This window comes from Diospyros lotus, chromosome 3 (genome assembly GCF_014633365.1).
Source record: "Diospyros lotus cultivar Yz01 chromosome 3, ASM1463336v1, whole genome shotgun sequence".
Classification (NCBI taxonomy): domain Eukaryota; kingdom Viridiplantae; phylum Streptophyta; class Magnoliopsida; order Ericales; family Ebenaceae; genus Diospyros; species Diospyros lotus.
In genome coordinates this window covers 39039987-39066855 of record NC_068340.1, presented here as the reverse complement: position 1 = coordinate 39066855, position 26869 = coordinate 39039987, and the positions used below count along the sequence as shown (strand labels likewise).

The 26869-nt window shown below is 32.6% G+C and overlaps 4 protein-coding genes across 6 annotated transcripts in view; 1 reads left to right on the top strand and 3 right to left on the bottom strand.

Annotated features, from left to right (window-relative positions):
* The window catches only part of LOC127796647 (nascent polypeptide-associated complex subunit alpha-like protein 2), a 22894-nt gene extending 22653 nt beyond the window's left edge, over positions 1-241 (bottom strand). The window contains exon 1 of the mRNA XM_052328903.1: positions 76-241. Within this exon, the coding sequence (XP_052184863.1) occupies positions 76-123 (48 nt within the window). The 5' untranslated portion in view covers positions 124-241. The remainder of the gene's footprint in view (positions 1-75) is intronic.
* The window catches only part of LOC127796640 (protein DOWNY MILDEW RESISTANCE 6-like), a 40700-nt gene that overhangs the window by 5627 nt on the left and 8204 nt on the right, over positions 1-26869 (bottom strand). Inside the window, exons 1-4 of one of the 3 annotated variants that reach the window (XR_008022044.1) lie at positions 18871-19138; positions 18469-18716; positions 15211-15535; positions 14655-15120 (exon numbers count right to left, since the gene is read on the bottom strand). Coding sequence is in view for 2 of the 3 variants with exons in the window: in XM_052328892.1 (XP_052184852.1) it covers positions 14878-15120; positions 15211-15535; positions 18469-18716; positions 18871-19068 (1014 nt within the window). In the remaining variant the exon portion in view is untranslated. Of the gene's footprint in view, positions 1-14619; positions 15121-15210; positions 15536-18468; positions 18717-18870; positions 19139-26869 lie in introns of those variants that run through there. The other 2 variants (XM_052328893.1, XM_052328892.1) reach the window with 2 other exon arrangements.
* On the bottom strand, positions 361-2318 carry LOC127796649 (RPM1 interacting protein 13-like). The gene is made up of 3 exons (XM_052328904.1): positions 1928-2318; positions 1706-1792; positions 361-1624 (listed from the first exon to the last, which is right to left on the bottom strand). Exons 1-3 carry the CDS (start codon positions 2222-2224, stop codon positions 1496-1498), a joined length of 513 nt encoding a protein of 170 aa, XP_052184864.1. The 5' UTR covers positions 2225-2318; the 3' UTR covers positions 361-1495.
* Positions 6014-8332, top strand: LOC127796638 (caffeic acid 3-O-methyltransferase-like). Its single transcript, XM_052328890.1, has 4 exons — positions 6014-6513; positions 7315-7625; positions 7723-7787; positions 7895-8332. The coding sequence occupies exons 1-4, from the start codon at positions 6098-6100 to the stop codon at positions 8195-8197; spliced, it is 1095 nt and encodes a 364-aa protein (XP_052184850.1). The 5' UTR covers positions 6014-6097; the 3' UTR covers positions 8198-8332.

Here is a 26869-nt window from a genome sequence, read left to right as displayed (position 1 = left end):
TGAATATAAGAAATCAACTGAATGGTGGAAAACAAAAATGGAAGAAGTTCTAGGAGAGGGAGAGAGAGAGAGTACGTGAAGCTTCTTCTGCGCTTCGTCTTCTTCGACTACAGGGCCCGGCATGGCTGATCTGAAGAAGAAGATACAGAGAAGGAGAGAGAGGAAAAATGGCGACTATTTGGTAACGTTACCTGGCATCCCAGGGAAGAAGATAGACTTGCTCAGATTAGTAGTCCTAAGGCTAGGGTTCCTCTCTTAATGGGCCGAGATTTTACAGCCCAATTTCGAACAGGTTGGCCCATGTCATCTTTTGGGCTTCGACTTTTCTGGCGAGCCCCCAAAGGAAATGAGCCCGAAAAATAATAGAATTTTCTTTTCTTGACAAAAAAAAAACAAAAAAACAAAAAACAAAAACCCATAAGGATTGAAACTAAGGGTGTAACTAGGGATAGATATGGGTTTTTAATGAATCTTAATTAATTTTATTTAAAGTTAAAATAAACATAAAAATAAAAATATAGTAAAGGAGTTGTTTGTAAATTGTGTGAATGGAGTTACTTTGGGGCCATTTACATCCTTAGGGAGTAAGTCGAAATTAATTCTATGTCATTTTGCACATAACCAGCTAAGGCTAAACTTAAGAAGTAATCATGGCTTGATAAGATCTGTTATTGAGTTTTAGAATTAGCTTCACGAGTTACTTCATCTATTAAAAAAGGTAATGACAAAGAACAAATCATAAGCTGCTCGTGAAACTTAAACACAAGAATTCCTAATCAAATTAACACTGTAGTAACATTGAGCTACTACCCTAGTAGTTTGTTCCCATGTTATGTTTATATGCAAAAAATAGTAGATTTTCTAAACAAATTTTGAGTTCAACAGCATAAGTAATTACATAAATTCTAACTTAAGATTCTCCATGCATAGAATGGTGACAATAGAGAGTTGGGTTTTACTCAACCCATCTAAAACTTCAATACCCATGACCTAGTAGTCCAATGAAGTATAAATTTTAAACACCATACTCATCTCTAATGGAGAACCATAATTCCCATATTTACTTTAACTCAAACAAATAATAAATGCCATTCATAATCCAACTTTATAAAACAATAATAATAGTAACAAACAAAACTTAATCTTAAATTACAGTACTAATGAACAGAATCTTAGTCTCAAATTAGGCAAAATTTTAACATGATTTGATTTGATCGTATTATTATAGCCTCTGCACCCAAAAAACTTACAGACCATCCATCCCATGGCTCAAATAATTCGTTAATTTCAATTGCCCACCCAAAATTAACTGCATCCCAACCAAACTACCGGTAGTTTCAACTCCAGCCAGCACATGAACACTCAAGAGTTAAATGCCCTACAAATTTAATAATTTAGACTTACTGGTCAGATTAAATCATTGACAAAACTTGGGCAAAAGACATGACAATGATCGGGAAGACGAATGGCTTGTACAGCTGGATTGGTTCGGCTCTCATTTTATGCGTAAGTTTCTCATTAATCTCCTCAGTGACTTCCATTTTTCGTTGTCAATGGCATTGCAGTGGCCTGAAACGGTCCAATCTTTGCAAGGAGCCGCCGCATCACACACAAAACAGTAGCACTGACATTGAAGAAATGGCAAAGAAACAAACCCTCAGATACAGAAAGAGATTGATTCTATTAAGAATCGGAATTGGATTACCAGTTGGCAGTAGCTTTCATGAGGCGTTTTATCAAACGGGTTCTTCAAGCAGAGGTGCCTTGAATGTGGATAGTCTCTACAAGCCACCTATCCATCATGCTTTCGTGATTATACATCGAATCAATCGAATCAAGCCGATTTCTCAATCTTCAATATATTTCCGCACACAATATGTGTACATATATGTAGAGAGAGAGAGAGAGAGAGAGATGTGAGATTAACCTTGCCTCTTTCGGCGATGACGGTGAGGTCAGGCGCATCGCCGGTGTTATGAACCTTAGACGGTGAGAGCCGAAAGATTCCGTCCGGCGAGTCATTGAAGGGGTCGAAATCGAGGATGAAACAGTCTTCTCTATCTTCAATCTCTCTCACATTCTCCTTCTTCTTGACGCAAAATATGGGGGTCAGAGGACTCCCTGGGCTCTCCGGCTGGGAACATGGAGATACCAGATCGATGACTTCGCAGCCTTTCCCTTGATCCTGGGGCAACTCCTCCGCCTTCAACTTACTCTCCTCCATCTCATCTGATTCTCTCTCTGTCTCTCTTTCTCTCTGGCAATGTCGATAAATTGATCGATCTTTTCCACAGTAAATTGATCCGAATTTCAAAATCCCAGACGAACCGCCACTCTGAGGAGAGAGAAAGAGAAGACGAAGATCATGATGAAGACGATGACGAGCCGAGAAGCCCAAATAGTCTCTAGTCCAGGCCCGTTTCTTCTGAAGCCCAACCCAGCTTCTAATGGTATTTTATTGATAACAATCATAAAAAAAAATTATTTAGATCCCTTAAATTTGGTGGGATTGCATTAGGCTACATAATATTGAAACTATGTGAATATTATATATTGATGATAAATACCAAAGTACATTTTATTTTATTTTTTTATTTTTTATTTCTATTTATACATAAAAAGGAAAAGGTTTTATTTTATTTTTTAATCCACTTATTTATAATTCATTATATTATAAATAATTAAATTTATCAAAAAATAAGATATAACTTTGATGTTACTTTTATATTAGCTTTGTAATTATTAATTTATTATATTTTTTTAGGATAAATTATGGTTTTATACTAGAATTTTAATTTTTTATAAATTAATTTTATACAAATTAACCGAGTCATCTCATGTTTTTTTTTATTAATCGTATTATGGTTTTTCATTTAATGGGTTAAATGAGATGGGTTGGGTCGAGTTACATGTGTAATTATTATGATAAAATTCGCGAGTCAACTCATACAGCTTTACAAATCATGTAGTTTTAAACGAGCGCTTATAAACTCAATTTTTTATAAAATCATAGTTGATTTGAGATTTAATATTGTAAACACAATAGTAAACTCAGTAAATTTTGAAATTTATATTATATATAAAATAATATTTAAATTTTTTATTATAGATGAATGATGACAAATGATGAACTTAATATTTAAAATTTTCATATTATTTAGTTGTTGTTGTCGAAATACAACAATTTATTTTTAATCGTAGAAGAGTACAATTTGTGTGTGGTTGATCATAAGAGTCTTGAGAGTGTAAATTCTTAGCAGTCTCGTGGGTTCTGAGAGATTTGATATGCCCTAAAAATCGCACTTATATTCGGTTAAGGAACACATCCAAACATTGAAATAGATATGGGTTTGAACTAAGGCGAAAAGGCAAAGGAGTCATTCCAAATCGAGCGAGTAAAGACCCACTCGATCATATAACTGAGTGGGCCACTTGGTCATTTGACCAAGTGGGTGTCTTCCACTCACGTCACTTCCATCGGATACGCCATCACGGTCGCAAAATTCTCAGGACAGACTGCAAAACTCTCAAGATAAGCCACAAGACTCTCGGGATGGGCTGCGAGACTCTCAAGATAGCCACCATGTGTCCCCTTTCTCCCTTCTCTATAAATAGGAGGCCTCGCCTCTGACCTCAGGTATTCTCTTTTTGGCACTCTAAGAACATTCTTGCGCTCTCGCTCTCAAAAATTGACTTAAGAATCGAAGGGTTTGCGCGAAGATACCCATTCACCCCCCTAACCGCGTGTTCCTCTTACAAGTCTCTTGGTCATCAAGACTCTCTCGATCATCAAAAAGCCTCTCATCAGATCTAAAGAAGTCTTCCGTTCAAAAGATCATGAGAGTCTCCCGTCACTCAACATACCCAAGACTCTTAGGACATTTGGTGACGAGACTCCTAAGACTCTACACTCTCAAGACTCTTGTGATCAACCACACACAAATTGTACTCTCCTACGATTAAAAATAGATTGTTATATTTTGACAATAGCATTAGTATTTTTGAGATCAATAGATAAAGTTATTTTGAAATAGGAATATACATATATTTTATTTATAAGAAATACAGTTATAAATTATAATAACTATATTATTAAGTGATATTAATTAATTTTTATAAAATCATATTATGCTAAACATATATTTACTTGGGTATTTTTAATTATCTTAAAATTTTTAAAATTTTATAATTTGAATTTAAAATTTAATTTTATAGACCATTCTTCAATCTCTTTTAAAATCTTCACTTTAAAAATCTTGTATTTAATATATAGAGCACGTACGTGTTTAAGTTTTTAACACACTCAATATTAATCCTATTGCGTTGATGTTAACTGTTTTCTATTATATTTATTTATACCTCAATACAACACAAACACAACATATGAACGCGAATTGCATCCCCTATTGAATAGATAAACCCAACAGTCTACTTGGTTCGTCAATCAATTCTATTTTTTAAATTTTTTATCATATATAAATATTAATCATAACATTTAAACATCTATAGCATTTTATTAAGAATATTGAAATATATTCAGACATATATTTTTGTAATTAAAATAAATGTTATATTAATTTAAGAATCTATTCTTTACAATTATAATGAATTTGGGCAACTTAATTATTTGATAATTAATGATAGTGTGAGTCATTTTTTTTTATTAGAAGACGTGGTCTGATTTGAATTATAATTATTATTAATTAATTAGATTAGGCAAGCCCATTACTTTAGGCCTACCATAATACATAATGTCACTGTGTTATAAGTCTAGAATGAATTTAGAATTTAATCCTTAAACTCAAGACACGTAAAAGAGTTGGTCATCCGTTGGGACTACCACGGTAACAATTACATATTTGTTTCAATATTTATAGATAACGTGGTTAGGATGGTTGGTGAAGAAGTGGGTCTAAGATTGAGCAATCGTTTGTTAATTTGGGGTTGTACCCTTTGGTCCATGCTTGCTTTGGACGTTTGATTTGGGCACTTGGTCCAATCATTTATTTGTTTTCTTTTGTTATTTTTGTTGGCGTAGGATGTAAACCAAGAATGAAATGGACCATTGTCCAATTCTTATTATATTTATATATATGGAGGCAATATTTGTTAATTAAGAAATAGGTTCCAAAAAAAATAGAATATGAAAAGTATTTTGAAAATAAAAGTATTTTAAATTGTATTGATTAAATTTTTTTTGTATTAGATAAATTTAACAAATGTTAGGTAATGATTAGGCATGGTTGGATGTGAGCCAACCTTCTCCTCCAATGGTTAAGGGTAGGTGAGACGTGGACATGGTTGGTACTTGCTCCATTAGTGAGCAACCATCCCATAATTGCTCAAGTCTTAACATCTAATCAATACTTGTCAAGAAGGAACTTAAATAGGAGAAATTCTATCAAAGTGGGTGAGCAGTGTCAAAATTAGTTATCTAGTCTAGTCAAAATATTAGGGGTGTATACATACATATTAGTATATTTTTTTTATTAAAAATTTGTATATTTATATCTTTTTATTTTTTAATAAAAATATGTCAATTAAACTGGAGATTTGTATATTCAGTATAAATAAATAACATTATTTATCCAAGCATTATAATTAATTATCATTGTTGGTGATTTTGATTACCCACCTCAAAGCAAATTAGTATACGCCTTATATTTGTTTATTTTTTAATCTCCTCTATGTAAAGGATAAAGGATATGATTGAATATTGAAGGGATACTTTGTATGTTAATGATCATATTTAATTTAATATTTTATTTATAAGATTAGAACTTGACATTATTTAAAGATTGTTAACGAATCTAATGTATTAGATAACTTTATGTATTAGTATCATTAATCTTTTTATCTCTTAAACTTAAATTGAGCGAGTAAGTAACATACAAATCTTTTCATTTATTTTCGAGTTTTGTACAAAATTTAATTTATTTTCCAGTGGTTGTGGAATTAAAAAACTGGTTGTTCTTATTTCCGAGTGGTTGAGTTGAATAGGAAAAGCCACCCATTATATACACTTTGTCATCCGCACTTACAGTCTCATTCCATCATATTTCTAACTTTCTGTTCCTTCTGGTCGGAGAAATACGCGATGGGTTCGCCGAGCGAGATCCAGACCGGCGCCATAGAATCCGAGGAGGAATCCTACTTGTTCGCCATGCAACTGGCTAGCGCCTCGGTGCTTCCCATGGTGCTCAAATCGGCCATCGAGCTCGACCTGCTGGAGACCATGGCCAAGGCCGGCCCCGATGCTTTCGTCTCGCCGGCGGACCTCGCCGCCCAGATTCCGGCCACGAACCCGGACGCGGCGGTGGTGTTGGACCGGATTCTTCGGCTTCTGGCGAGCTACTCGGTGCTGAAATGCAGTCTCCGGAGCCTGCCGGACGGGAGGGTGGAGCGGCTCTACGGGCTGGCGCCGGTGTGCAAGTTCTTGACGAAGAACGCCGACGGCGTGTCGATGGCTCCTCTGTTGCTGATGAACCAAGATAAGGTCCTGATGGAGAGCTGGTAAGACGACGAAACCTCGCTTTCATTATGAATTTGCTTTCGTATTTGAGTTCGATATACGTATGGTGGAAAAAGCAGAGGCCACTGCCCACATAACTGAGCCCAGCATGTGACAGATTACTTCAAAAACCAATTAATCAAAGTCACTAACTTCATTTAATTAATTAATACATAAAATAAGAAGCTGTCAAGTTTGTAGCCTCAAGTCACTTCTTGTGACTGAGTTATTTGGGTTTTCTCGGGTTAGTGGGAAGAAAAGCTAATTATGTTGTCTGGAGATTTCTAAGGAGGAATTTACCCAATATGTTTTGGTGACTTTGATGAATTGCCCATAAAAAAAGAGGTTCACGGGTTCGGGCACTAAATGTGAACTTAGTGGGGGGTGATGGTTGGGTGACGATAGCAATCCGTAATGGTGGGTACCCACAAATTTTTTAAAAAAAAATTATTTTTAACATAAAATTTATAAAGTGGGGATTTTAATGGAGATGGGAAGGAATGAAAAATTAAATAAATGAGTAATGCATGATATGGTGTAATTAATCATGTATTATATTTTTATTGGAGGAGGTATAAATTAATAGAGAAAATAATGATATATGATTTTTTTTAGTCTCTTTTTAATAAAGAGGTGCTATATAATTAATCATATCATAATTAATCATGATTGATAATATTATTTTAAATAAAGAGTTGCGGGGATGGGAGGGGGAGTCGTCTCACATTCAACAAGGCCTATGATATGAGTGTTAGGTTTAGAGATTGCTACGCATGCCATGATAGAGTGTTCAATGGATGTAGGTACCATTTGAAAGATGCAGTTCTAGAGGGTGGAATTGCATTCAACAAGGCCTATGGCATGACCGCATTCGACTACCATGGCACCGACCCAAGATTCAACAAGGTCTTCAACCAGGGCATGTCCAACCACTCCACAATCACCATGAAGGAAATCCTCGAAACTTATCAAGGCTTTAACGGCCTCACCACCCTCGTTGACGTTGGCGGAGGCACCGGCGCCACCCTCAACATGATCATCTCTAAGTACCCCAACATCAAGGGAATCAACTTCGATCTACCCCATGTTATCGACGATGCTCCATCTTATCCAGGTATATATATATGTTGGGATTTTATATATAGTCTTCTCTTTGTCTTGGTAAGATAGTCAAGTTTGTATCTAATACTGGATTGGACTGGATCATTAAGGCGTTGAGCACGTCGGCGGCGACATGTTTGTTAGTGTGCCAACAGGGGATGCCATTTTCATGAAGGTGAGTTTTCATTTTTCAGTATTTTGTTTTCGTTTTCGTTTTCATTTTTCTTTCCATGTTCATCCATGGCTGTGAAAACACTGGGGCCGGGAACCCTTTTCCTGCAGTGGATATGCCACGACTGGAGCGACGAACACTGCTTGAAGTTCTTGAAGAATTGCTACGATGCGTTGCCGGACGCCGGGAAGGTGATCCTCGCCGAATGCATTCTTCCGGTGGCCCCGGACGGCAGCCTCGCCACGAAGAATGTCATCCACATTGATGTGATCATGCTGGCTCACAACCCCGGCGGCAAGGAGAGGACGGAAAAGGAGTTCGAGGCGTTGGCAAAGGGCGCCGGATTCCAAGGCTTCCGCGTTATGTGCCGCGCTGTCAATACCTATATCATGGAGTTTCTCAAAAAGGCTTGATTTTTCTTCTTCAATCGGCGTATAGATAACCATCATTTGCATATTTGCTTGTGGTTTTTGAGTTCCTGATTTCAAGGATATGTTCCCTCAAACTCGATGTGTAATAATAAAGGTTCACTTCTTCTTCGACTGTTACAGAGTCTCCGTTCCAAAAGATGTCAATGTAATCGATAATATTGTTTTGTGAACAATAATAAATAATTACAAGTCATGTTCATAAATCATAAAAAAATTCATAAAAATAATGTAATAAATAAACATGTATTTGGATATATTAAAAATTAAACCATAAAAAAGATTACTAGTTAAACACAAAAACACCCGGTGTAGAACCTATTTGCTTAATACAAGACAAACACCCAAATAGAATCAAAGAAACAGAACTAAAAATAAAAATCAAAGAACAAAAATGTAAACATTAATTCATGCACACAAAGAGGCAACAACACATACGTGTTTGAATCTATAAATAGGTCATACTCACAACATGAGTGTTTAACCCCTAGTCCATCCACTAGATCAAAGAACAGGGGATTATAGAGAAACGATTACAGAGAAAAAAAACCAAAGAAATAGAAAGAACTAAAAGTATCGATACCGATGATAAACTAGAGTACATGCTCAATAATCCCAAGCGATCTCACTCTCAACACTCATCTCAATCTCTCTCACACATCCCAGAACACAACCAGTAAAGAACGATACAAAAGGTTAGGGCATTGTGGAATGGTTGGACAATGATTTAGTCATATATAGATTCCAATTTTAACCATACATTGGTTGCAGTATCATCGTCATTTACCTGTTTGAGTACGTTGTCTGACAGGTTTAAAATGAGCAGGCTATAAGCCAGCTCTTGCATATCCTACTTCTCTTGTAAGGATATAGTCTCCAGTTTGTCCTTTTCAGTTTCCTCTTCCACTAGGGCCATCAAATTTTTTGATCTCCAACTTCGAAGATCCCATTTACCTTTATGGTTCTTGGCCCTTCTTGGATCGGATATTCTATCTCCTTCAATCTTGAAGTCAACACTAGCTCTCTGATACCACTTGTTTGCTTAATACAAGACAAACACCAGCACGGAATCGAAGAAATAAAACCAAAAACAAAAACCAAAGAATAGAAACGTAAACACCAACTCACGCACACAAAGAGGCAACAACACATATGTGTTCGGACCTGTAAATAGGTCCCACTCACAGTAAAAGTGTTCAACCCCTAGTCAATCCACTAGATGGAATTATAGAGAAAAAACCAAAGAAATCAAAAGAACTTACAATACCGATACCGATGATTAACCAGAGTACATGCTCAAGAATCCCGAGCCATCCCACTCTCAATAATCTTCTCCCACATTGCTTAGAACACAATCGGGAAAGAATGATACAAAAGGTTAGGATTTTCTCTCTAGGGTTTCTTCTCAGTGAAAGACGTGAATAATAGCCCTTGATCTTCTCATTTACTTTATATATGCGAAGATTATATGGCAAAAGCAAATCAACAAAAACAAATAAAAGAGGCCCAATCTGATTGCCACTTGTCGGTCATCAAGCCAGTGACCAAGGAAATACAAATACATATACTAATACTTAAATAAAATCAACTAATTTGAATCAAAATATAACACCTGAAATCTTATTTCTCCCCTTTCACACCAACCTTGATGGTGAACGTAAAAATATAATTGTAATTTTTTTTTCTATATTGGATTGGGACAAAATCTTTATTTATAATAATAGAAGTAATTTTTCATCAAAACTCTTTAAGAGTTATTCATATTTTCTAAATCAAATTGAATTTTAAAGTAATCAATTATTTTATTAAATCATTTGATTATCTCACTAGATTAACATCATCATATCTGATATTTAATTTGATTATTTCAAAAACAACAACAATAACATATCTAGTCTTTATCCCACTATGTGAGGTTAATTTGATTATTTCATCAGATAAATATTTTCATATCTAATAAAATATTTATTTTAATTATTTTGTAAGATACAGATATTATTACTAATTATCTAGAGAGATATTAGATAATTCTTACATGCCTTAGGCTTCGTTTGGCAATGCGGTTTGACTGCTTATAAGCTATTAGTACAACGTTTAAGCTAAAAAGCTTATTTAATTAACTGTTTGGATTTAGCAAGAGCTTCAAAGCTCCATAGCTTAAAAGTTTTTCTATTAGCGTTTAAATAAAGCTTTGGGGCAGTAGCTTTTGCAAAAAAGCTTGTGAGAGCTTCTGGAGTTGACCAAGGAAATGACGATTTTTCCCTTTTCCAATTTCAACATTTACACTTCTTATCCCCCGACCCTTCTCTTCTCCTTCAATGAATCTCTCTTCTCCCACACCATTTGTGTCTTCTCCATACTGCCATCGTCGAATCTCCTCCCACAACGGTCGCCATTGCAGCCCAGCACCACCTCCTACTTCCAGCGCCGCAAGCTGCCATCGCCGCCTCTTGTTTCCAGATCCACCATCATCGTTGTCGTTGCTCGATGTCTCCTCTTTGGTCGCGTCTGCTATCGCCTTCTGCTTCTATATCTGCCTTCGTTGTTACCGTTGTTGTTGCTTTCATTACTGATCGGGTATATCTCTCTACACTACTCATCTCTTCATTGTTGATCCCTCTACATGCTGTTGCCCTCATTGTTGTTTCCTTTGTTGCTGTTGCCTTCATTGCTATTATTGTTGCTGTTTGCCAAATGAATCCTGAATAGGAATATAATGCTCATATAAAAATGTTCATTGCTACTTGCAAGTCAAAAAAAATGGATTGGGTTTGTTGCTGTTTGTGTAAAAATATTGTTGTTTGTGTAATAAAAATGCTGATGTAAAAATGCTCATTGCTACTTGCAAGTAAAAAAAAAATGGATTGGGTTTGTTGTTGTTTGTGTAAAAATATTGTTGTTTGTGTAATAAAAATGCTCATATAAAAATGTTCGTTGCTACTTGCAAGTCAAAAAAATGGATTGGGCTTGTTATTGTTTGTGTAATAAAAATGCTCATATAAAAATGTCATTGTTGTTGTTTGTGTAATATTATGTATTTTGTGAATAATGGTATATTCTAGTTTTTGGATGTCTCCCATATTATTCATTGGTTAGGGATACAAATACTATATTGGAATGTTTCTACATGTTTCAGTTTCTGCAAATGTTTCTCAATATGTTTGGATTTCTATGCCTCCCACATTGTATATTGGTTATGATGTAGATGGATAAAGGAAAGAAATGGAACTATGTTTCCAATACGGGGCAACCCTTTGCTAAGTGAGATGGCCACACACATCTACAATTTATAGAGTTGGTAGAACAAGAGATTCAAAAGGGAAATAGGCCAGAATCATTTATAATTAAGGATTGGTGAAAAAATTTGGTCAAGACTTTTAATGAAATAACAGGAAGGTGTTATGACAACAAGCAATTGAAAAACCACTAGGATTATATGAAGAAGGAATGGACATTTTTTAAGCAAATGATGCGAGGAGAGTCAGGTTTGGGGTGGAACGAATCAAAGAAGACTGTTGTGGCAGATAATGCTTGGTGGAAGCAAAAAATTAAGGTATTTTGATGTGTTTTCTATATGACAAATTTTTATATCTTATAAACTACTTGAGACACAATAAATGACAATTTTTTGCATTTGTGGGTTTACAGGAAAATGACAACTTTCAAAAATTCAAGAACAAAAACTTGTCCATCATATGGTTTCACTATGATGGCTTGTTCTCTGATATTGCAGCAACTAGGGAAAAAGCACGAGCTCCAAGTCAATATGAACCTCCAACTCAACTATCGAGTACCGATAAAGAAGATGATGCAATTCAACACACTGAGGATATAAATGATTTTGGAGAGCCATTCGGTAGGGATCAAAGCTCCATTGATGCCGCAACTGGTGACGATTTGTTTCTAGAACCAAGCTAGCAATAAGGGAAATCATCGGTCCCTAAAAGGGGTAGGAAGGAAAGGATGTCGAGTGCCGCCATGTTGACAACAAATATTGAAGACTTAATGCAGCTATACTCCAAGAGCACAAATACTATGAACTTCGTTACAAGACTAGATGTAGAAAGCATTCCAAAATGCATGAAGGTATTGCAGCGTCTCCCCATTTAGGTTGGCTGTAGGTTGTGGAATTATGCTTGCACTATTTTTACCAAGCCCCCGAATCGGATTGTCTTCATAAATCAACCATCCGACGAGGCAAAATTTGCTTGGTTGGACTACTTCCATTAGTTGTTTGAGAAACATCAGTCTCCACCATGAACTTTTTCATTTAATATGTTTGAACTAAAGTTATTTATGTTTGAGTATTATTGAGATTATTGTTGAGCGTGTTCTATGTTGAACATTGTTTGTTGTTGTGCGTGTTGGATGATTTGCTTCAACTTGTTCATGGTGTTTTATATTTGAATGTAATTTGATATATTTTTAAAATTTTATAGAGTTGATTTGTTAAGATCAGCTAGTATTGATATTAATAAAGCTCCATGCTTTATAGACTAATGGAGGCTCAGGAGAATGACTACGATGAAACAAATAACAAACAGGTTAATGCAGAATCAATGTTCTTATTCAGACAAACTGTAGGGGCAATTTTAAATTATTATGCCAAATACATGCTCAAGGAACCATTTCGTACATCTCAACGAACAGGTCATACACTCATGCATGAAATATTAAACGGTAATGAAACTCGATGTTACCAAGATTTTCGTATGACAAAATCATTTTTTTTAGACTTATGTCGTGATTTAATTGAAAGATATGGTTTCACCACCACACGAGGAATATCTGTGCCTGAATCAGTCAGAATATTTTTGATGATTTGTGGGTATGGAGTTGGGAATCGATTGATACAAAAAATGTTCAATCATTCTGGTGAGACAATTAGCCGACAATTTCACAGAGTTTTGGTTGTTGTTAGTAAGTTGGCTAGTGATATTATTAAACCACATCCTAATTACAATGATGGGAAAGAATACCACAACCCGAATAACCCATATACTTGCCATTCTTTAAGGTATTTATTAATACATTCTATTAACTTGTGATTATTCTTAAGTTAATCGTTGAAACATAATTTGAATATCTTACCTTTTCATTGCAAGATTGTATTGGAGTTATTGATAGTACTCATGTAAAGGCTTGGTTGTCACAAGATGAGGAAGTACCATATATAAGACGCAAAGGATATCCAACCCAAAATATCCTTGCAATTGTAGATTTAACATGTGTTTTATATTTGCATGGGCAGAGTGGGAGGGATCAACTCATGATGCCAAAATATTTGGTGAAGCAATTCATAGGTCCGACTTGAATTTTCCCCACCCAACAAGAGGGAAATATTATCTAGTAGATGTAAGATACTCTCATACGATTGAATACATAGAGCCATACAAAGGTTAGAATATAAAATATCATCTTGAAGATTTCCGACGTGCTAGAACAACATGATTGCGTGCATCAAGTGGGCATAAAGAATCATTCAATTACTTACATTCTTCATGCAGAATGATTGTTGAGCGAACTTTTGGAGTATGAAAGAAGAGATTTAGGGTTTTTGGGAGATATGCCTACATACAATTTTGATACCCAATGAGACATTATTTTAGGTACAATGGCCATCCATAACTATATTAGAAAGAAAAGAGTACATGATATTGCATTCACTGCAGCTGAAAATGAAAATTATATTCTTGATGCTCAATCTGTGATACCATCTGATAATCAAATGAACGATGAAATGGACTGGAGTGATATTTATTAGATAGCAATGCAAGATACTATAGCCATAGATATTGGAGAATCACGATAATTGTATGTTAATTTGTATTTTTGGTCTACTAACGCTTTTGTGTGTATGTATGAGATAATTGAACTTCAATTCAAATATTGTGTCTTATTTAAATTTGAATTTTGTAATTATCAAATTTATTTCATTGTCAATTATTATGTCATGTATAATTTTGTAATTTTGGTGTTTTATATCGAATTTCTAACCGTTCAAAATAAATATAAATTTAAGTATTAATATTTATTTAAATGACAAATACTTGATATGTATGGATAAAATTTAAAAATAAATAATTTTATATAATATTTCAACATATATATTGAATATTTTTATGAATTAAATTTAAATTTATACATAAAATAAAAAATTATATTTTTAAAATTATTTTATAATTTATTAACATGAAATTGTAAGTATTTTAGCAATTGGACATCAATTGCAATTTTTTTTAAAAAAAAATTGTATTTTTTGAATTTTATTTGCATTATTCAATGCCATGTCCATTTTAGTCTTTTTGTCAAGTTCTAACACTTTTACCAACCAAACACATAACTTTATATTAATAACTTAAAAACACATTTATCCAAACACGTTATTAGCTTAAACGTTACCAATCTTTAACGTTATTACACAACTTAAACAAAAAAAAACCTTAATTAATTTTCATCGACAATGCTATGTTGTCCACTGCCAGGCAACATAGCATTTACCCAGCAATGAGGGGGGCATGAGGGGGGCGTGGGCCCCATGCATGTGGGGCCCATGTGCAGGCGCAGGCCCTACGTACATAGGGCCCCTCGTTCCTCTCACTGCCGGGCAAATGCTATGTTTCCCGACAATGGGCAACATAGCAAAGCCCTAATTTCCATAGCCATTAGTTCTTGAACAGTTCCAGGCAATGCTCTTGGTCCAGATTCCTACTCCAGAACTTCTTGTAATACTCGGCGTACGTAAAATCTCGATAGACGACGCCGATTCCATCTCCAGTGAGCTCCTCTAGGGGGCTAATCAAGGCGTCGTCGGCAGGGCAAAGGAAAGAGGCCACCGACATCCTTGGCTTCTCGGCATTCACGATGGCCCGGTGCCACACACTTCTGTATCTCCCATTACTTAGTGCCTGCAATCGATTCAAAATCTGTTCCTTAAAATTTTAAGTGCATATTACATAAAACTTGTCAGTCGTGCATGATGCATATAGACGCCATACCTGCAATTGGTCACCGATGTTCACGACGAAGGCATCAGGGAGGGGCTTGACGGTGCACCATTTGCCATTGTGGAGCACTTGGAGGCCAGAGACATGGAGGTCCTGAAGAAGAATGGTGAAGGTGTTTGGGTCTGTGTGGGCAGGTAAGCCATAGGTGAGCTCGGGCTGTGGACATGGTGGGTAGAAATTCACAGCCATATGTTGGCCTTGCTGGCCCAGAACAGTTTCGATGTGTGCTTTCTGCAAGCCTAGGCTCTCTGATATTGCTTCCTCCAGTCTCAGCCCAAATTTTCTCACTTCCATGCAGTATGTGCTTGCAGCATCCCTATATAATTTTTTTTTGTGTGTAAAAATTAAACACTTAGAGTGTGTTTGATTGCACACATTTACCATAGAAAATATGTAGTCATTATAATATTTTCTATGAAAATAATAAAATATTCTTAACTTTTCTATGGAAAAATGTGTATAGTACAAGTATTTAAAGGTTCTTTTCATAGAATTCATTTTTCAAGAAGGTGGGGTAGTTTTTATTTTCTAGGCAAAATTAACTAAAATTAAATTATATGTAATGTAATCAAAGATAGCATTTAGTTGGAAAGGAAAATATTTTTCAACTTACATGAAAAACAAAAATCATCTCATCCCTAGATGGAATTTTTCATAAAAAAAGAGATAAAAACATACTTTAATAGTTGTACCATGGAATTCAATTTTATAGAAAATGTAATGTGTCAAACACTAAAAATAGAATTCAATTTATTGGATGTGACATTTTTCATACTATCAAACACACCCTAAGTAAATAACTCCGTGGAACTAAAATTAATACGGAAAACGGATATGATATGATATGAAAATTAGAAAATGATATTTTTCAAAAAAATAAAAAATGAAAACGTGAAGAAAACATATAAATAAGAAAAATATAGGGGCCTTTTTGGATATAAATTTTAAAATATAAAAAAATATAAAAAATAATTATTAAATCTAAAAATAAACATAAATTTCATAATACATTCAAATAAATTTTGAAAATAAATTAAATTTTGAAATGGAGACTAAAAAAGTTACATCTCTGATTATCTTTAACTTCTTTGCAGACAAAAACGCATTTCTAATTTGAAAACGTTTTTCTTATATTTTTTCAATATTATGAAATGATTTCGAACCATTTTTGAAATTATAGAAATATAACAAAAATATTTTTTTATCTATTTTATCATTTTGAAAACACAAACGTTTTAAAAATGCTGAAACGGAGCCCTTGAAACATTTTCATGCATCAAGCAAAATATTTTATTTTATAATTTAGAGAGACTTAATATATTGGCCACTCTTAAACAATTGAGAACTTTTGTTATGGTTCGTTATAGACAATATCACTATTTTATTTTATAATATGTATCTATTAAATATTATAAAATAATATCTTATATTAAAATAATTTAAATAATATGTATCTATTTTGAGTTTAATTAAAAATGTCAAATGACCAACTCGACACGTTACCTGTTAAGATGGCTGCTCACATCTCACTATCATAGGCCAAGTTTGATTTATTTGGACATTTAGATATGATATTTTTGATAATATTTATTATATATTAATGTATTGTACTTAATGTAAATATACAATATATTAATAAATAAATATTAGTAAAATTGTCACGATTAAGTGTCATGAATGTAATTGATGTATTAAATGTAAAAATTAAATTCTAAACGTTAGATATCAATTCAAATCAATAAAATATTAATACTTAAATGAATTTGAAGCCAAATAAATTCCTAGTATTATTCTTATATGATAATTTTACAATATTTTAAATTTCAACGAAAGGGGAGAGGTTTATTGTTCAGTGGTCAAATTGAGTCGAATCATATTCAAATTGAGATGTAATTTTATAAAATAAAAAAATATATATTAACTAAAACTATAATATAAAAAAAATTTAAAATAAAATTTTTCACATAAGCCTTAGTAAATTTTAGAAGTGTATTAAGTAACATTAATTATGGTATTGTTAAAAACAATTATGAAATAATATATCATGCAAATAAAATTAAACTGATGGTTAAATATTTAAATTATAAAAAAAATTAAACAAAAAATTATTCATATATTAAAAAAATAATAAATGGTATTCAAATAGTAGGTTCTCAAACTCTTTTTAAATATCTCAAATTATTATTATATTTTAATATTTAAAAATAAAATGAAAAGTAAAAAATAAAAGTAAAAAAAAAAAAAATGGTTGGTTCAACTAGTCTAGTTCAACCAATTCATTGATTTAACCACAATTCTTATATGAAATCGACTAGTCTTTTAATAATTAATTTTTTGACATAAAGTGGGGAGATTTTCTAACTCCTACCTCATCTAATTGACTAGTTGTTCCAATCCGATTCTTAGAACCCCTCATTCCCAATCCAAGGTCAATGGTATCTATTTTGGAGTCAATGCCCGAAACATATGTTGCAAATTTATTCTCGTTCTATCATATTTTTTAAACTTATTCTCATTCTATTATCTTCTACGTATCTTCTTCATCACTTGAATGCCACGTTAGACGAGAAATCCAACGTGACGTCACTAGATGATAAAATCACTGAAAAAATGAGCGGATATAATATAGTCATTTGTACTATCAATAGTTCTATGTTTTCTCACACTTCCAACTTTATTATGCTAGCTAAAAATTGAGACAAATAAATATCACTAATAACTTAAAATCGTCTCACTTCCAACTTTATTATGCTAGCTAAAAATCGAGACAAATAAATATCACTAATAACTTAAAATCGTCTCTCCAAAAAATAGTTTTAAAGAAATTCATCCTTGACTGGTAGCTTAAGCAAAATCTAGCAATTTTAAGCTATAAAGAGATGATAGAATGAGAATAAATTTGAAACGAGTAATAAGAATAAGAACAAGTTAAAGAAATTGATAATTTAGGCATTCACTCTCCATTTTTGTGTGGCTAATTAACCAAGAACTAATTATGGCATCGATGCTGTCACCACCGGGAATTGCACGTTGGACTGGCATCAGATCCAGAAGAATATTTAGGAAAAAGCTAAGCTAAAGAAAGATGACTTCTTTGTTCCCTATATGTGATAGTAAAATTGCCCTTCCTGTACCAGTGGTGGTGCACATTCTCCATTAAGACTGAACCTGCTATACATTGTGTCGATTGGGAAGCACAGCATATGTATAAAGAGAGAGAGAGAGGGGGGAGAGAGAGATGTCAATTACCTGAAAGAAGGAGGATTGGAAGGCCACTGAGGGAGATACTGGTCCAAAGGGAAGCAATGGAGCCTGAGATAGTCTCTCCAATTGTGAACCTTCTCCTTCTTCACGTTAAAACTGGTCGACAGCCTCACCTTCTTCGAAGGCTCGTCGGAGTACAGCTTCATCTTCTCCTCCACCGGCAAACTGAAGAACTCTTTCGCCGCTTCCACCATCTTCTCCACCGCTTCCTTTTCCACTCCATGATTTATCACCTGATTAAACACAATACAATACAGAGATTACAGACTTCCCTTGATTTTGATCTTGAAATGGATACATATATATTTAGCTAATAATTAATTAGCTGACCAGAGATTTGTACGCATAAATAAGCAGCGAGGATGAATTAGTTAATTCATTAAACACCTGGAAAAATCCATAGTCCCGGCAAGCTTCTCCGATTTGCTGGACGACAAGGCTTCTGTTTTCACAATCCAGGTCAATTATGGGGACGTTTTCGCAGTCCTCCACCTCAGACAGCTTAGGCCTTTCTGATTCCGGCCGCTTATAGCTCTCCGGCAGGCTCGAATATTGTATTCCGGTGGAGATCAGCTTCACATCCATGGCCAAGAATACGAAGAATCTACGTGCACCCCAGCAAGATAAGATCTTCACTTATGTGATGATCTCCGCGAGCCACTAGCTTCTTATAAATAAGTTATCTGGTTTAGGATTTTGGTTCTGTCAAGTTAACCCTATCTTAATGACTTGATAATAAGTTATTATAATAATTTTTTTAATTATTAAAATTTAATTTTTTTTAAGTTAGAGAATGTGAGAAAATTTTTAAATATTTATTTGATACATATAATTTATAATTATTATATGTGATAAGTGAAATTGACACTCAAAATTCATAAATATAATGAATTGGGACTTCATATTAAGAAAATCTATATTCTTTGGTTAAATCACAAGTGAGTGCTTCTCTTTCTTGCTTTTTCATCAATAGGTATATAAGTGTAGCTTTTATATTGATTAAGTAAAATAAAACTAATAATAAAAATGTAAAATTCTTTTACCCAACAAAAGAAAAAAGATAGAATAAAACTAATATCTAACGACAATCATTCATTTGTTTAAGGCGTGTGTGATGAAGATATTAACTAAACATCTTGAGAGTCTTTTGATAATACGCCATTTGGTATTATAATTTGATGTGTTATGGGTAAAAGTTCACTAAAGTAAAAAATCTACATATAAACCGAAACAATTTTTTATCTTTCGGAGACACAAACTTGCTCTAAGAAACTGTCTTCCAAAAATTGTAAGTGGTCTTGGAAAGATTCCAGTTTCTAGGAAACTGTAACTAGTTTTAGGAGATTGAAATTTCTCTCAAAAATCTACATATAAACCCCTGTTTTAAGAAAGCCTCAAACGGACAATGAATATGATAACTCTGATATTTGAAAATTTTATAAATGATAGGTATTCTTGGTATTCCTACTTGATATCAGAATACCAAAATTACTTTTCACGAATATCACGATTCTTTATAAATAAATGAATTTTCATTTGAAAAAAATTTATGTCTTTGATGCTTATTTCAATATTACTAGTCTTCGGTAAATTTAAGCATTAGACTTAAGCATTGGAGTGTTATTGTCATGTGCTCTTTGATCATCCTTTTTTTTGCAAATTCTAAGTGAGCTGACGGTGATATTTTCAATAAATAAATTTATTATTATATTTGAGTGACAACATAATTAAAAAAAAATAGGACATTTTGGTGTGATTGTAACTCATCTTTTGCTTATGTTACTAATTAATTTAAATTAGACCTAATAACAACTCTTTAACCTTAGGAGAATTTGACTCCGAAACCTTTTCCAATGGGAACCGAACATCACGACATTATTGACTTTGAAACGTTCAAATTGGTGCATGTGTCAAGCAATGTTAATTGCCTCCATCATCGGAATAAATAACGGCAGAATTAGATCCTAAGAGGGTATAGACTTATTGATATATATATTTATTTTTAATAACTCAAGTTTCGAGTTTTGTCAGACTATTCTTGGAAACAGGCAATCTTTCCTTCTGATTCATCTGTCAGATAAACCCTGATGCGATCACAATTTATACACACATAAAATAGGACATTCAATTTATACCTCCATATAAAAACAAATACCACTATAAGAATTTAATCTCAAATATTCCGTGTAAAACTTCACATACTTCACATACTATGCCTGTGGGGGCTATTGGTTACAATTTCCACCAATTTTAGGATGGGGAGGGATCAGCTGTACAATATATCATGTGGCTACACTCATCTAACATCATTTTCATGTATCTATGTATTTGTCTTCTTATTAATTAACGTGTCTTTTGGTGTGAATTTGTGACAATATGGTCAACTGGTCAACTAGATATGCCCCCCCAATCAATTAATGATATATATTGCCCGTGAGGTACCATATAACCTTTTAACATTAAAAACTAAACTCAATTTTTGTTGTTATATTAACTCCAAATTATAGGTCAATTATGGGAATGTCATTTTCATTGTGAAAATGCTCTTGCTCTTGCATTATACACGCCTATGATTTGTTTGGAATATTTGATATAGACACTATGCTTAATTATTATTAATGGACATAAAAATATATTTTTTTAAATTAAAAAAAATTTAACGACAAAAAACACAAATAAATAGAGATCGAATAAAATATCTACTACATTCCTTATTTTCCTAAATTCTAAGATTACAAGCAACCAAAAATAAATTGGATATTTCACCTCCTCCACTCCTTGATTTTGATCACATGCTGGAAAAATAATAATTTTTTAAAATTAAATTTCTTTTTACCCAAATTATATTGATTTTTTGTGTTGATTACAAGTAGTTTTACCACACTAATATAGAGCACAACATAATAACCCAAAATTTATATCACCTAAGTCCAATCAATGTGTTACAAATTTTAAATTAGCAACAACAATAATATATATATATATATACCTTTCCAATTATTCTAAATTCATAATTAAATTACACACACAGAGGGACGAAGACAGGGTTGACTTGACTCGTGAAGACTTGACCCTAATTTGTGCAAACATGTGGACAGCTTGGATTTCAAGTTGCATGCCTCTTTCAAAAAAGAAAAAGAAAAAAAAAAAAAAAGAAGAAGAAGAAGATGATTTTGAAGCTTTGATGTCACCCAATAAGAACACCAAGCTGATGGTTTCTAAATCCACCAGCCCCACAATTAATTTATTATATATCTCTTAAATTTTAGTTATTAGATTAGGATATCATTTAAATTTTATTAATGACATTAAGTAAATTGACCATATATTTCTTGAACTTCAAATTTTTAGACGAAATATATTTTAAAATCTTAGACTGCATTCTCTTTACTATTTTTAAATCGTTTTTAATTTTTGATTTTCTAAAATAATGAAAATACGTTCTCTTTATTGTTTTTTAAAATATATTTTTAAAAATAAAAAAATTGTAAAGAAAACTCAAAATAATAAAAAGTTATTTTTTGAATATTTTTATCCAAAATAAACTCTAAACTCAAAATATATTTATTTATTTATTTATTTATTCATTCATATTTTATTATTGTAATGGAAAAAAATATTATAAAATTCATCAACTTTAAAATGTATATATTTTTTTAATAATATATTAACATTAAGTATTTTTAATTTACTAAATAATCAAATTTATTGAATAAAATATCATTAAAAAATTATTTTCAAAATTTCAAAGAGAACGAGATTTCTAATTTTCTATTTTGAGAAATAATTTTTTAAAATGACAAAGAGAATGCGTTTTTAATTTTCTAAAAATAGACTACCGAAACAGAAAACTAAAAATGAATTTAAAACTAAAAATTAAAAAATAAAGAGAATACAGCCTTATTTTTCACTTAATCAATCCATGAACTTTCTTAGGAAGACCAAAATTGATTTAGTAAAAAATAAAAATTCAAAGATGTTTAGGATAAAAACTCAAAAATTCATATAAGTGTTTGAGTTAAATAATTAAAATTTAACTAACAAAACATGAGAGCATAGAAAGAAGAAGTGAAATGCTATCAACAAGAAAGAAGTGAAATCACTCCTTCCATGGCAAAGTTAGAAATGGGATGGCTTAGAACAAGAGAGCATATAAAAAGTAGAGCATGTTTTTGTTGTTTTGTTTGTTGCCTTTGGAACCACCACTTTCTTGATTTTCTTATGGGCTAACAAAATATATCTAATTTGTCTTGATCTACCCAAAAGGGGATAGTACAAGAAAATCCCTATTGTTTGATTTAGCATCGATAAAAGTTTTACGTAACTTGTGTTTAAAAAATCTAATCTTTAAGTGATATTCGTAATGATAATTATTTTTTTTTATACTGTAAAAAAAATATTTTTAAAAATAAAATTTAGAGACTGAATTCATTTTAGTCTTTAATAGAGGTGGATTTTGAGACTAATGATAAAATTAACCAAAAAAATTTTTACAGACAGAAAATTTTTGTCTCTGAACTTTTTGGAAATTAGAGATGAAAATTTTCAATCTCTAAAAGTTTCTTTCCATAGATAGAATTTTTCAATTTTGTCTCTAAATTTTTTTTTTATTTCACACCTTAATTTAGAGACGAATTTTTTTCCATAATAGAGATAGAAATTTTTTTATCTTTAAATGTAAAAGTTGATTGATGTTGAGATCGATTACACAACTAAATTAGAGATATAATTTTTTTTTTTATTTTCCATCTCTAAACTTTTAGAGATGGAATTTTACATGTTTAGAGAGAATTTTTTGTCTCTAAAAAAATATATCTATATATTTTTGTAGTGCTATTAAGTGATACATTTTGAGTCAATTTTTTGTTGGTGATAGCGCAATCGACATGATCTTGCTAAGGACAGATTGTGTGCGCACGGGCTTAGGCCTTAGGCCTTAGGGGGGCACTTTAGCCCATTCAATCTCCCACGCTAAAAACATTGATTTTACCTTTTAGTGAATTTACATCGATTGATAGATAGAGTTATTATCTATTTGAAACATGAAATACAAAAGAGAGAACTGATACAAAATCTAAAGAAAAGTTAAAAAGGATGGATTGCTGATTGTGATGATAAGAACTTGAAAATCTTATATATTTTTTATTGGACGGCCAGTCCACCAAATGGCGTCCGGAACCTTATCTTATCGAATTTGCGGGTGGACTAAGGTTGGAGGTTAGCCACCTTTCCGAAGGATTTAATCCTCTTGAAGATAACTATTGTTGACCCACAAACTGCCTTTTGAGGACTTTGGGAGATCCAAAGATGAACACCCCTTTTATCATTCAATTGGCTATTTTTTTGGATCTTCTTTTGGGTTTGTCAGTATTTGATGTTAGAACAGCCATAGAAATCTGAGTACGTATATGACTTTATTATGGCAACAACAACCATGATTATTAAATATTTAACTGACCCAACAAACTGACAGCCACGAATAAATACAACAATAGCAATAAAAATAGCATAGATCTTGACAACCAAAAAATAATAGTAAACTTAGAAACCGACGAGGGAGACAGCAACCGGAAAGCTCAGATATCGAGGCACGCTGAAAGCACTGTTCTAAAGACAATGGTGCCTGGCTGCACTCCCACCCTGCAATTAAAACACAAAACAAAACACAATAAAAATTTTATATTTTTTTCTTTGTTTAGGTGAGAGGTTTATACTCGTCAGTGTACGAGTGCAGTTGTAGTCCAAATTTAAATTTATATTTTCTGAATGAGTCCAGGTCGTCCACTGAGAGATTTATTTATGGCAAAATAAAAAAGAATGTCACACAAGCACACACGCATTTGGATAAATTGGCAACAAGGTTTTTATGATTTTTTAAACAACAGATACTAGGAAATAAATTAAGGCAGTAATTGAAATAAATACTTTAAGTGAGAATATAAAATTGGATAGTACTTGAGTTAAGACAATTTCAGTGCCAACCCGTTGATTCCCAAATTTTAGCATAAAAGATTAGCAACATTAATTTAATTTCAGATATGAGGATTTGTTATTAAATACAATTAGAGATGATGATAGTTCTAGGTTAAGCAATCCCCATACATGATATGCGGGATTCTAATTTAAGCAACTACCATAAATCCAATTACAATTAATATACAAAACAACTAAATTAATCATCCGGATTTGGGTATGATAGCGTTTCCAGTTCTAGTAACTCTCATACATGGCATGAAAGCTCTAAGTTAGGCTTACGCTCCAATCCAAACCTAGTGATTTTTCAATAATCAAAACACACTCATATTGAAGTTTAAACCAATGTTACTCATTTAAAGCGTAGCTTTCTTTGGGAATCATTGGCGTTAGACACTGTCCTTGCCTTAACCCAAGATTAGATTTAGCTACTCATCTCTATTAAATTAATTGACAACAATTTAAATGACATAATTTAAATAACAGAATTTAAATGACAAGAATTAAAATAGAAGAAACTAACCGGCCATTTAGGCGGTAGATAATTAAAATACAAGAATTAAAATTGCAAGAATTTAAAGGCAAGAAACTAACCGTCCATTTAGGCGGTGAACAATTAAATGACAAGAATTAAAATTGCAGAAATTTAAAGGCACAAATTAACCGGCCATTTAGGCGGTGAATAATAAAGTAATAATAAATGACATAAGAATTTAAAAGAAGAAAGGAAGGAAGTAAGATCACAAGAGAGAATACTAAAGAAAAGAGGAAAGAACAAGAACAATTCTCAAAGAGAGAATTATAAGGAAATAACTAAACTTTGATTCAAGAATAATAATCACACTTACAAATGCAATCAAGTGATCTATTTATAGGCCACAAGATGCAATACAAACCACACAATTTCAATTATTCAACTAGACATAATTATATCTAATGGGCACTCACACACTTAAAGTTAAATGGATTTTAGCTATAATACACACCTAATATTAAATGGATTTTAGCTAAAATACATACCTAATAAAGCATTCATAAAGTTAAATGGATTTTAGCTATAATATCCATCTAATAGTTAAATGGATTTTAGCTATAAAACATACCTAATAAAGCTCTCACATAAAAAATAAAAATAGATTTCTATAAATTGGTTTTTAATCTTCATTAGGATTAAAAATAATCCTTGGGCTTTCTCCAAATAATATCTTCCATGGGTTGCTCAAATTGGGCCTTAATTCTTCATGGGCTTGAATTCTTCATGGACTTTAATTTTTCATGTGCTTGATTTTTTCATGGACTTGAATTCTTCATGGGCTTGATTTCTCCATGGGTTTGATTTCTTCATGGACTTGAATTCTTCATGGACTTTAAGTCTTCATGGGCTTTAAGTCTTCATGGGCTTGAATTCTTCATGCTTAAAAAAATAAAAATAATTTAATGTTATTAATAAATTATATATTATATATATGTATTACACATGGCACATATATATATATATTATATTATATTATATATATTACATGCATGCATATAATGATGTATATGTATTATATATAATTTTATATATTATTATTATTATTATTAAATTTTACTTTAAAATTTCATTTCATTCATTTTTCAATTTAAACTTGCATATAACCATAAAATATATATTAATATCTAATTTAAATATTTTTAAGATCAAAAGAATGGTATAATTATAACAAAATTTTTATAAAATTAACCACTAATCAGTGCCTTGCTCCGATCACACTCAAGCTCCGACAATTATCGACATAGAATACAACATTTGGCTCTAACGTACGATGACCACGAATAACCGGATCTAGCAAAAACTCTCTCAGGCACCAGCTCTTCTTGACAAAAACTCAAACACAAAAAATTCGATGCCAAAACAGTAAGAATCCCCAGCCTTTTATAGTCGACCCCATGATGCCAAACTGCCACAACATTCATGTTGGTAATGAAAGCCGCCATTAACTTCGACAATTGAAGCTCCTGAAATGTCGGTGGCATAAATGTGCATCCTATTCAATACCCAGAAAAAAAATAAAAATAATAAATAAAGTTTATCCAAAAATATATATATAGACATCTGTATCGACCTAACCCGCTTGACAGACCAAACGAACGACGATGGTAGCCGTACCCAAGGGGCTGAGGGCTCACCTGCATGCAAAATCTAGGTGCCCCTTGGGGCCTAACCCCAAGTTGGAGGTAAGGGTTTAAATGCCCTTAGAACTCCCTATATCCCACCGATGTGGGACAACTCTTTCATAAACACACACACACACACTCTTACACTTACTTCACGTAAATGCACAAGAGTTCCCCACATGAGTGTGTAAGTATACTAAATCAAACGAAACTAACATGATGCCACAAAGAGCAAACAGGCAAATTACACATCAAG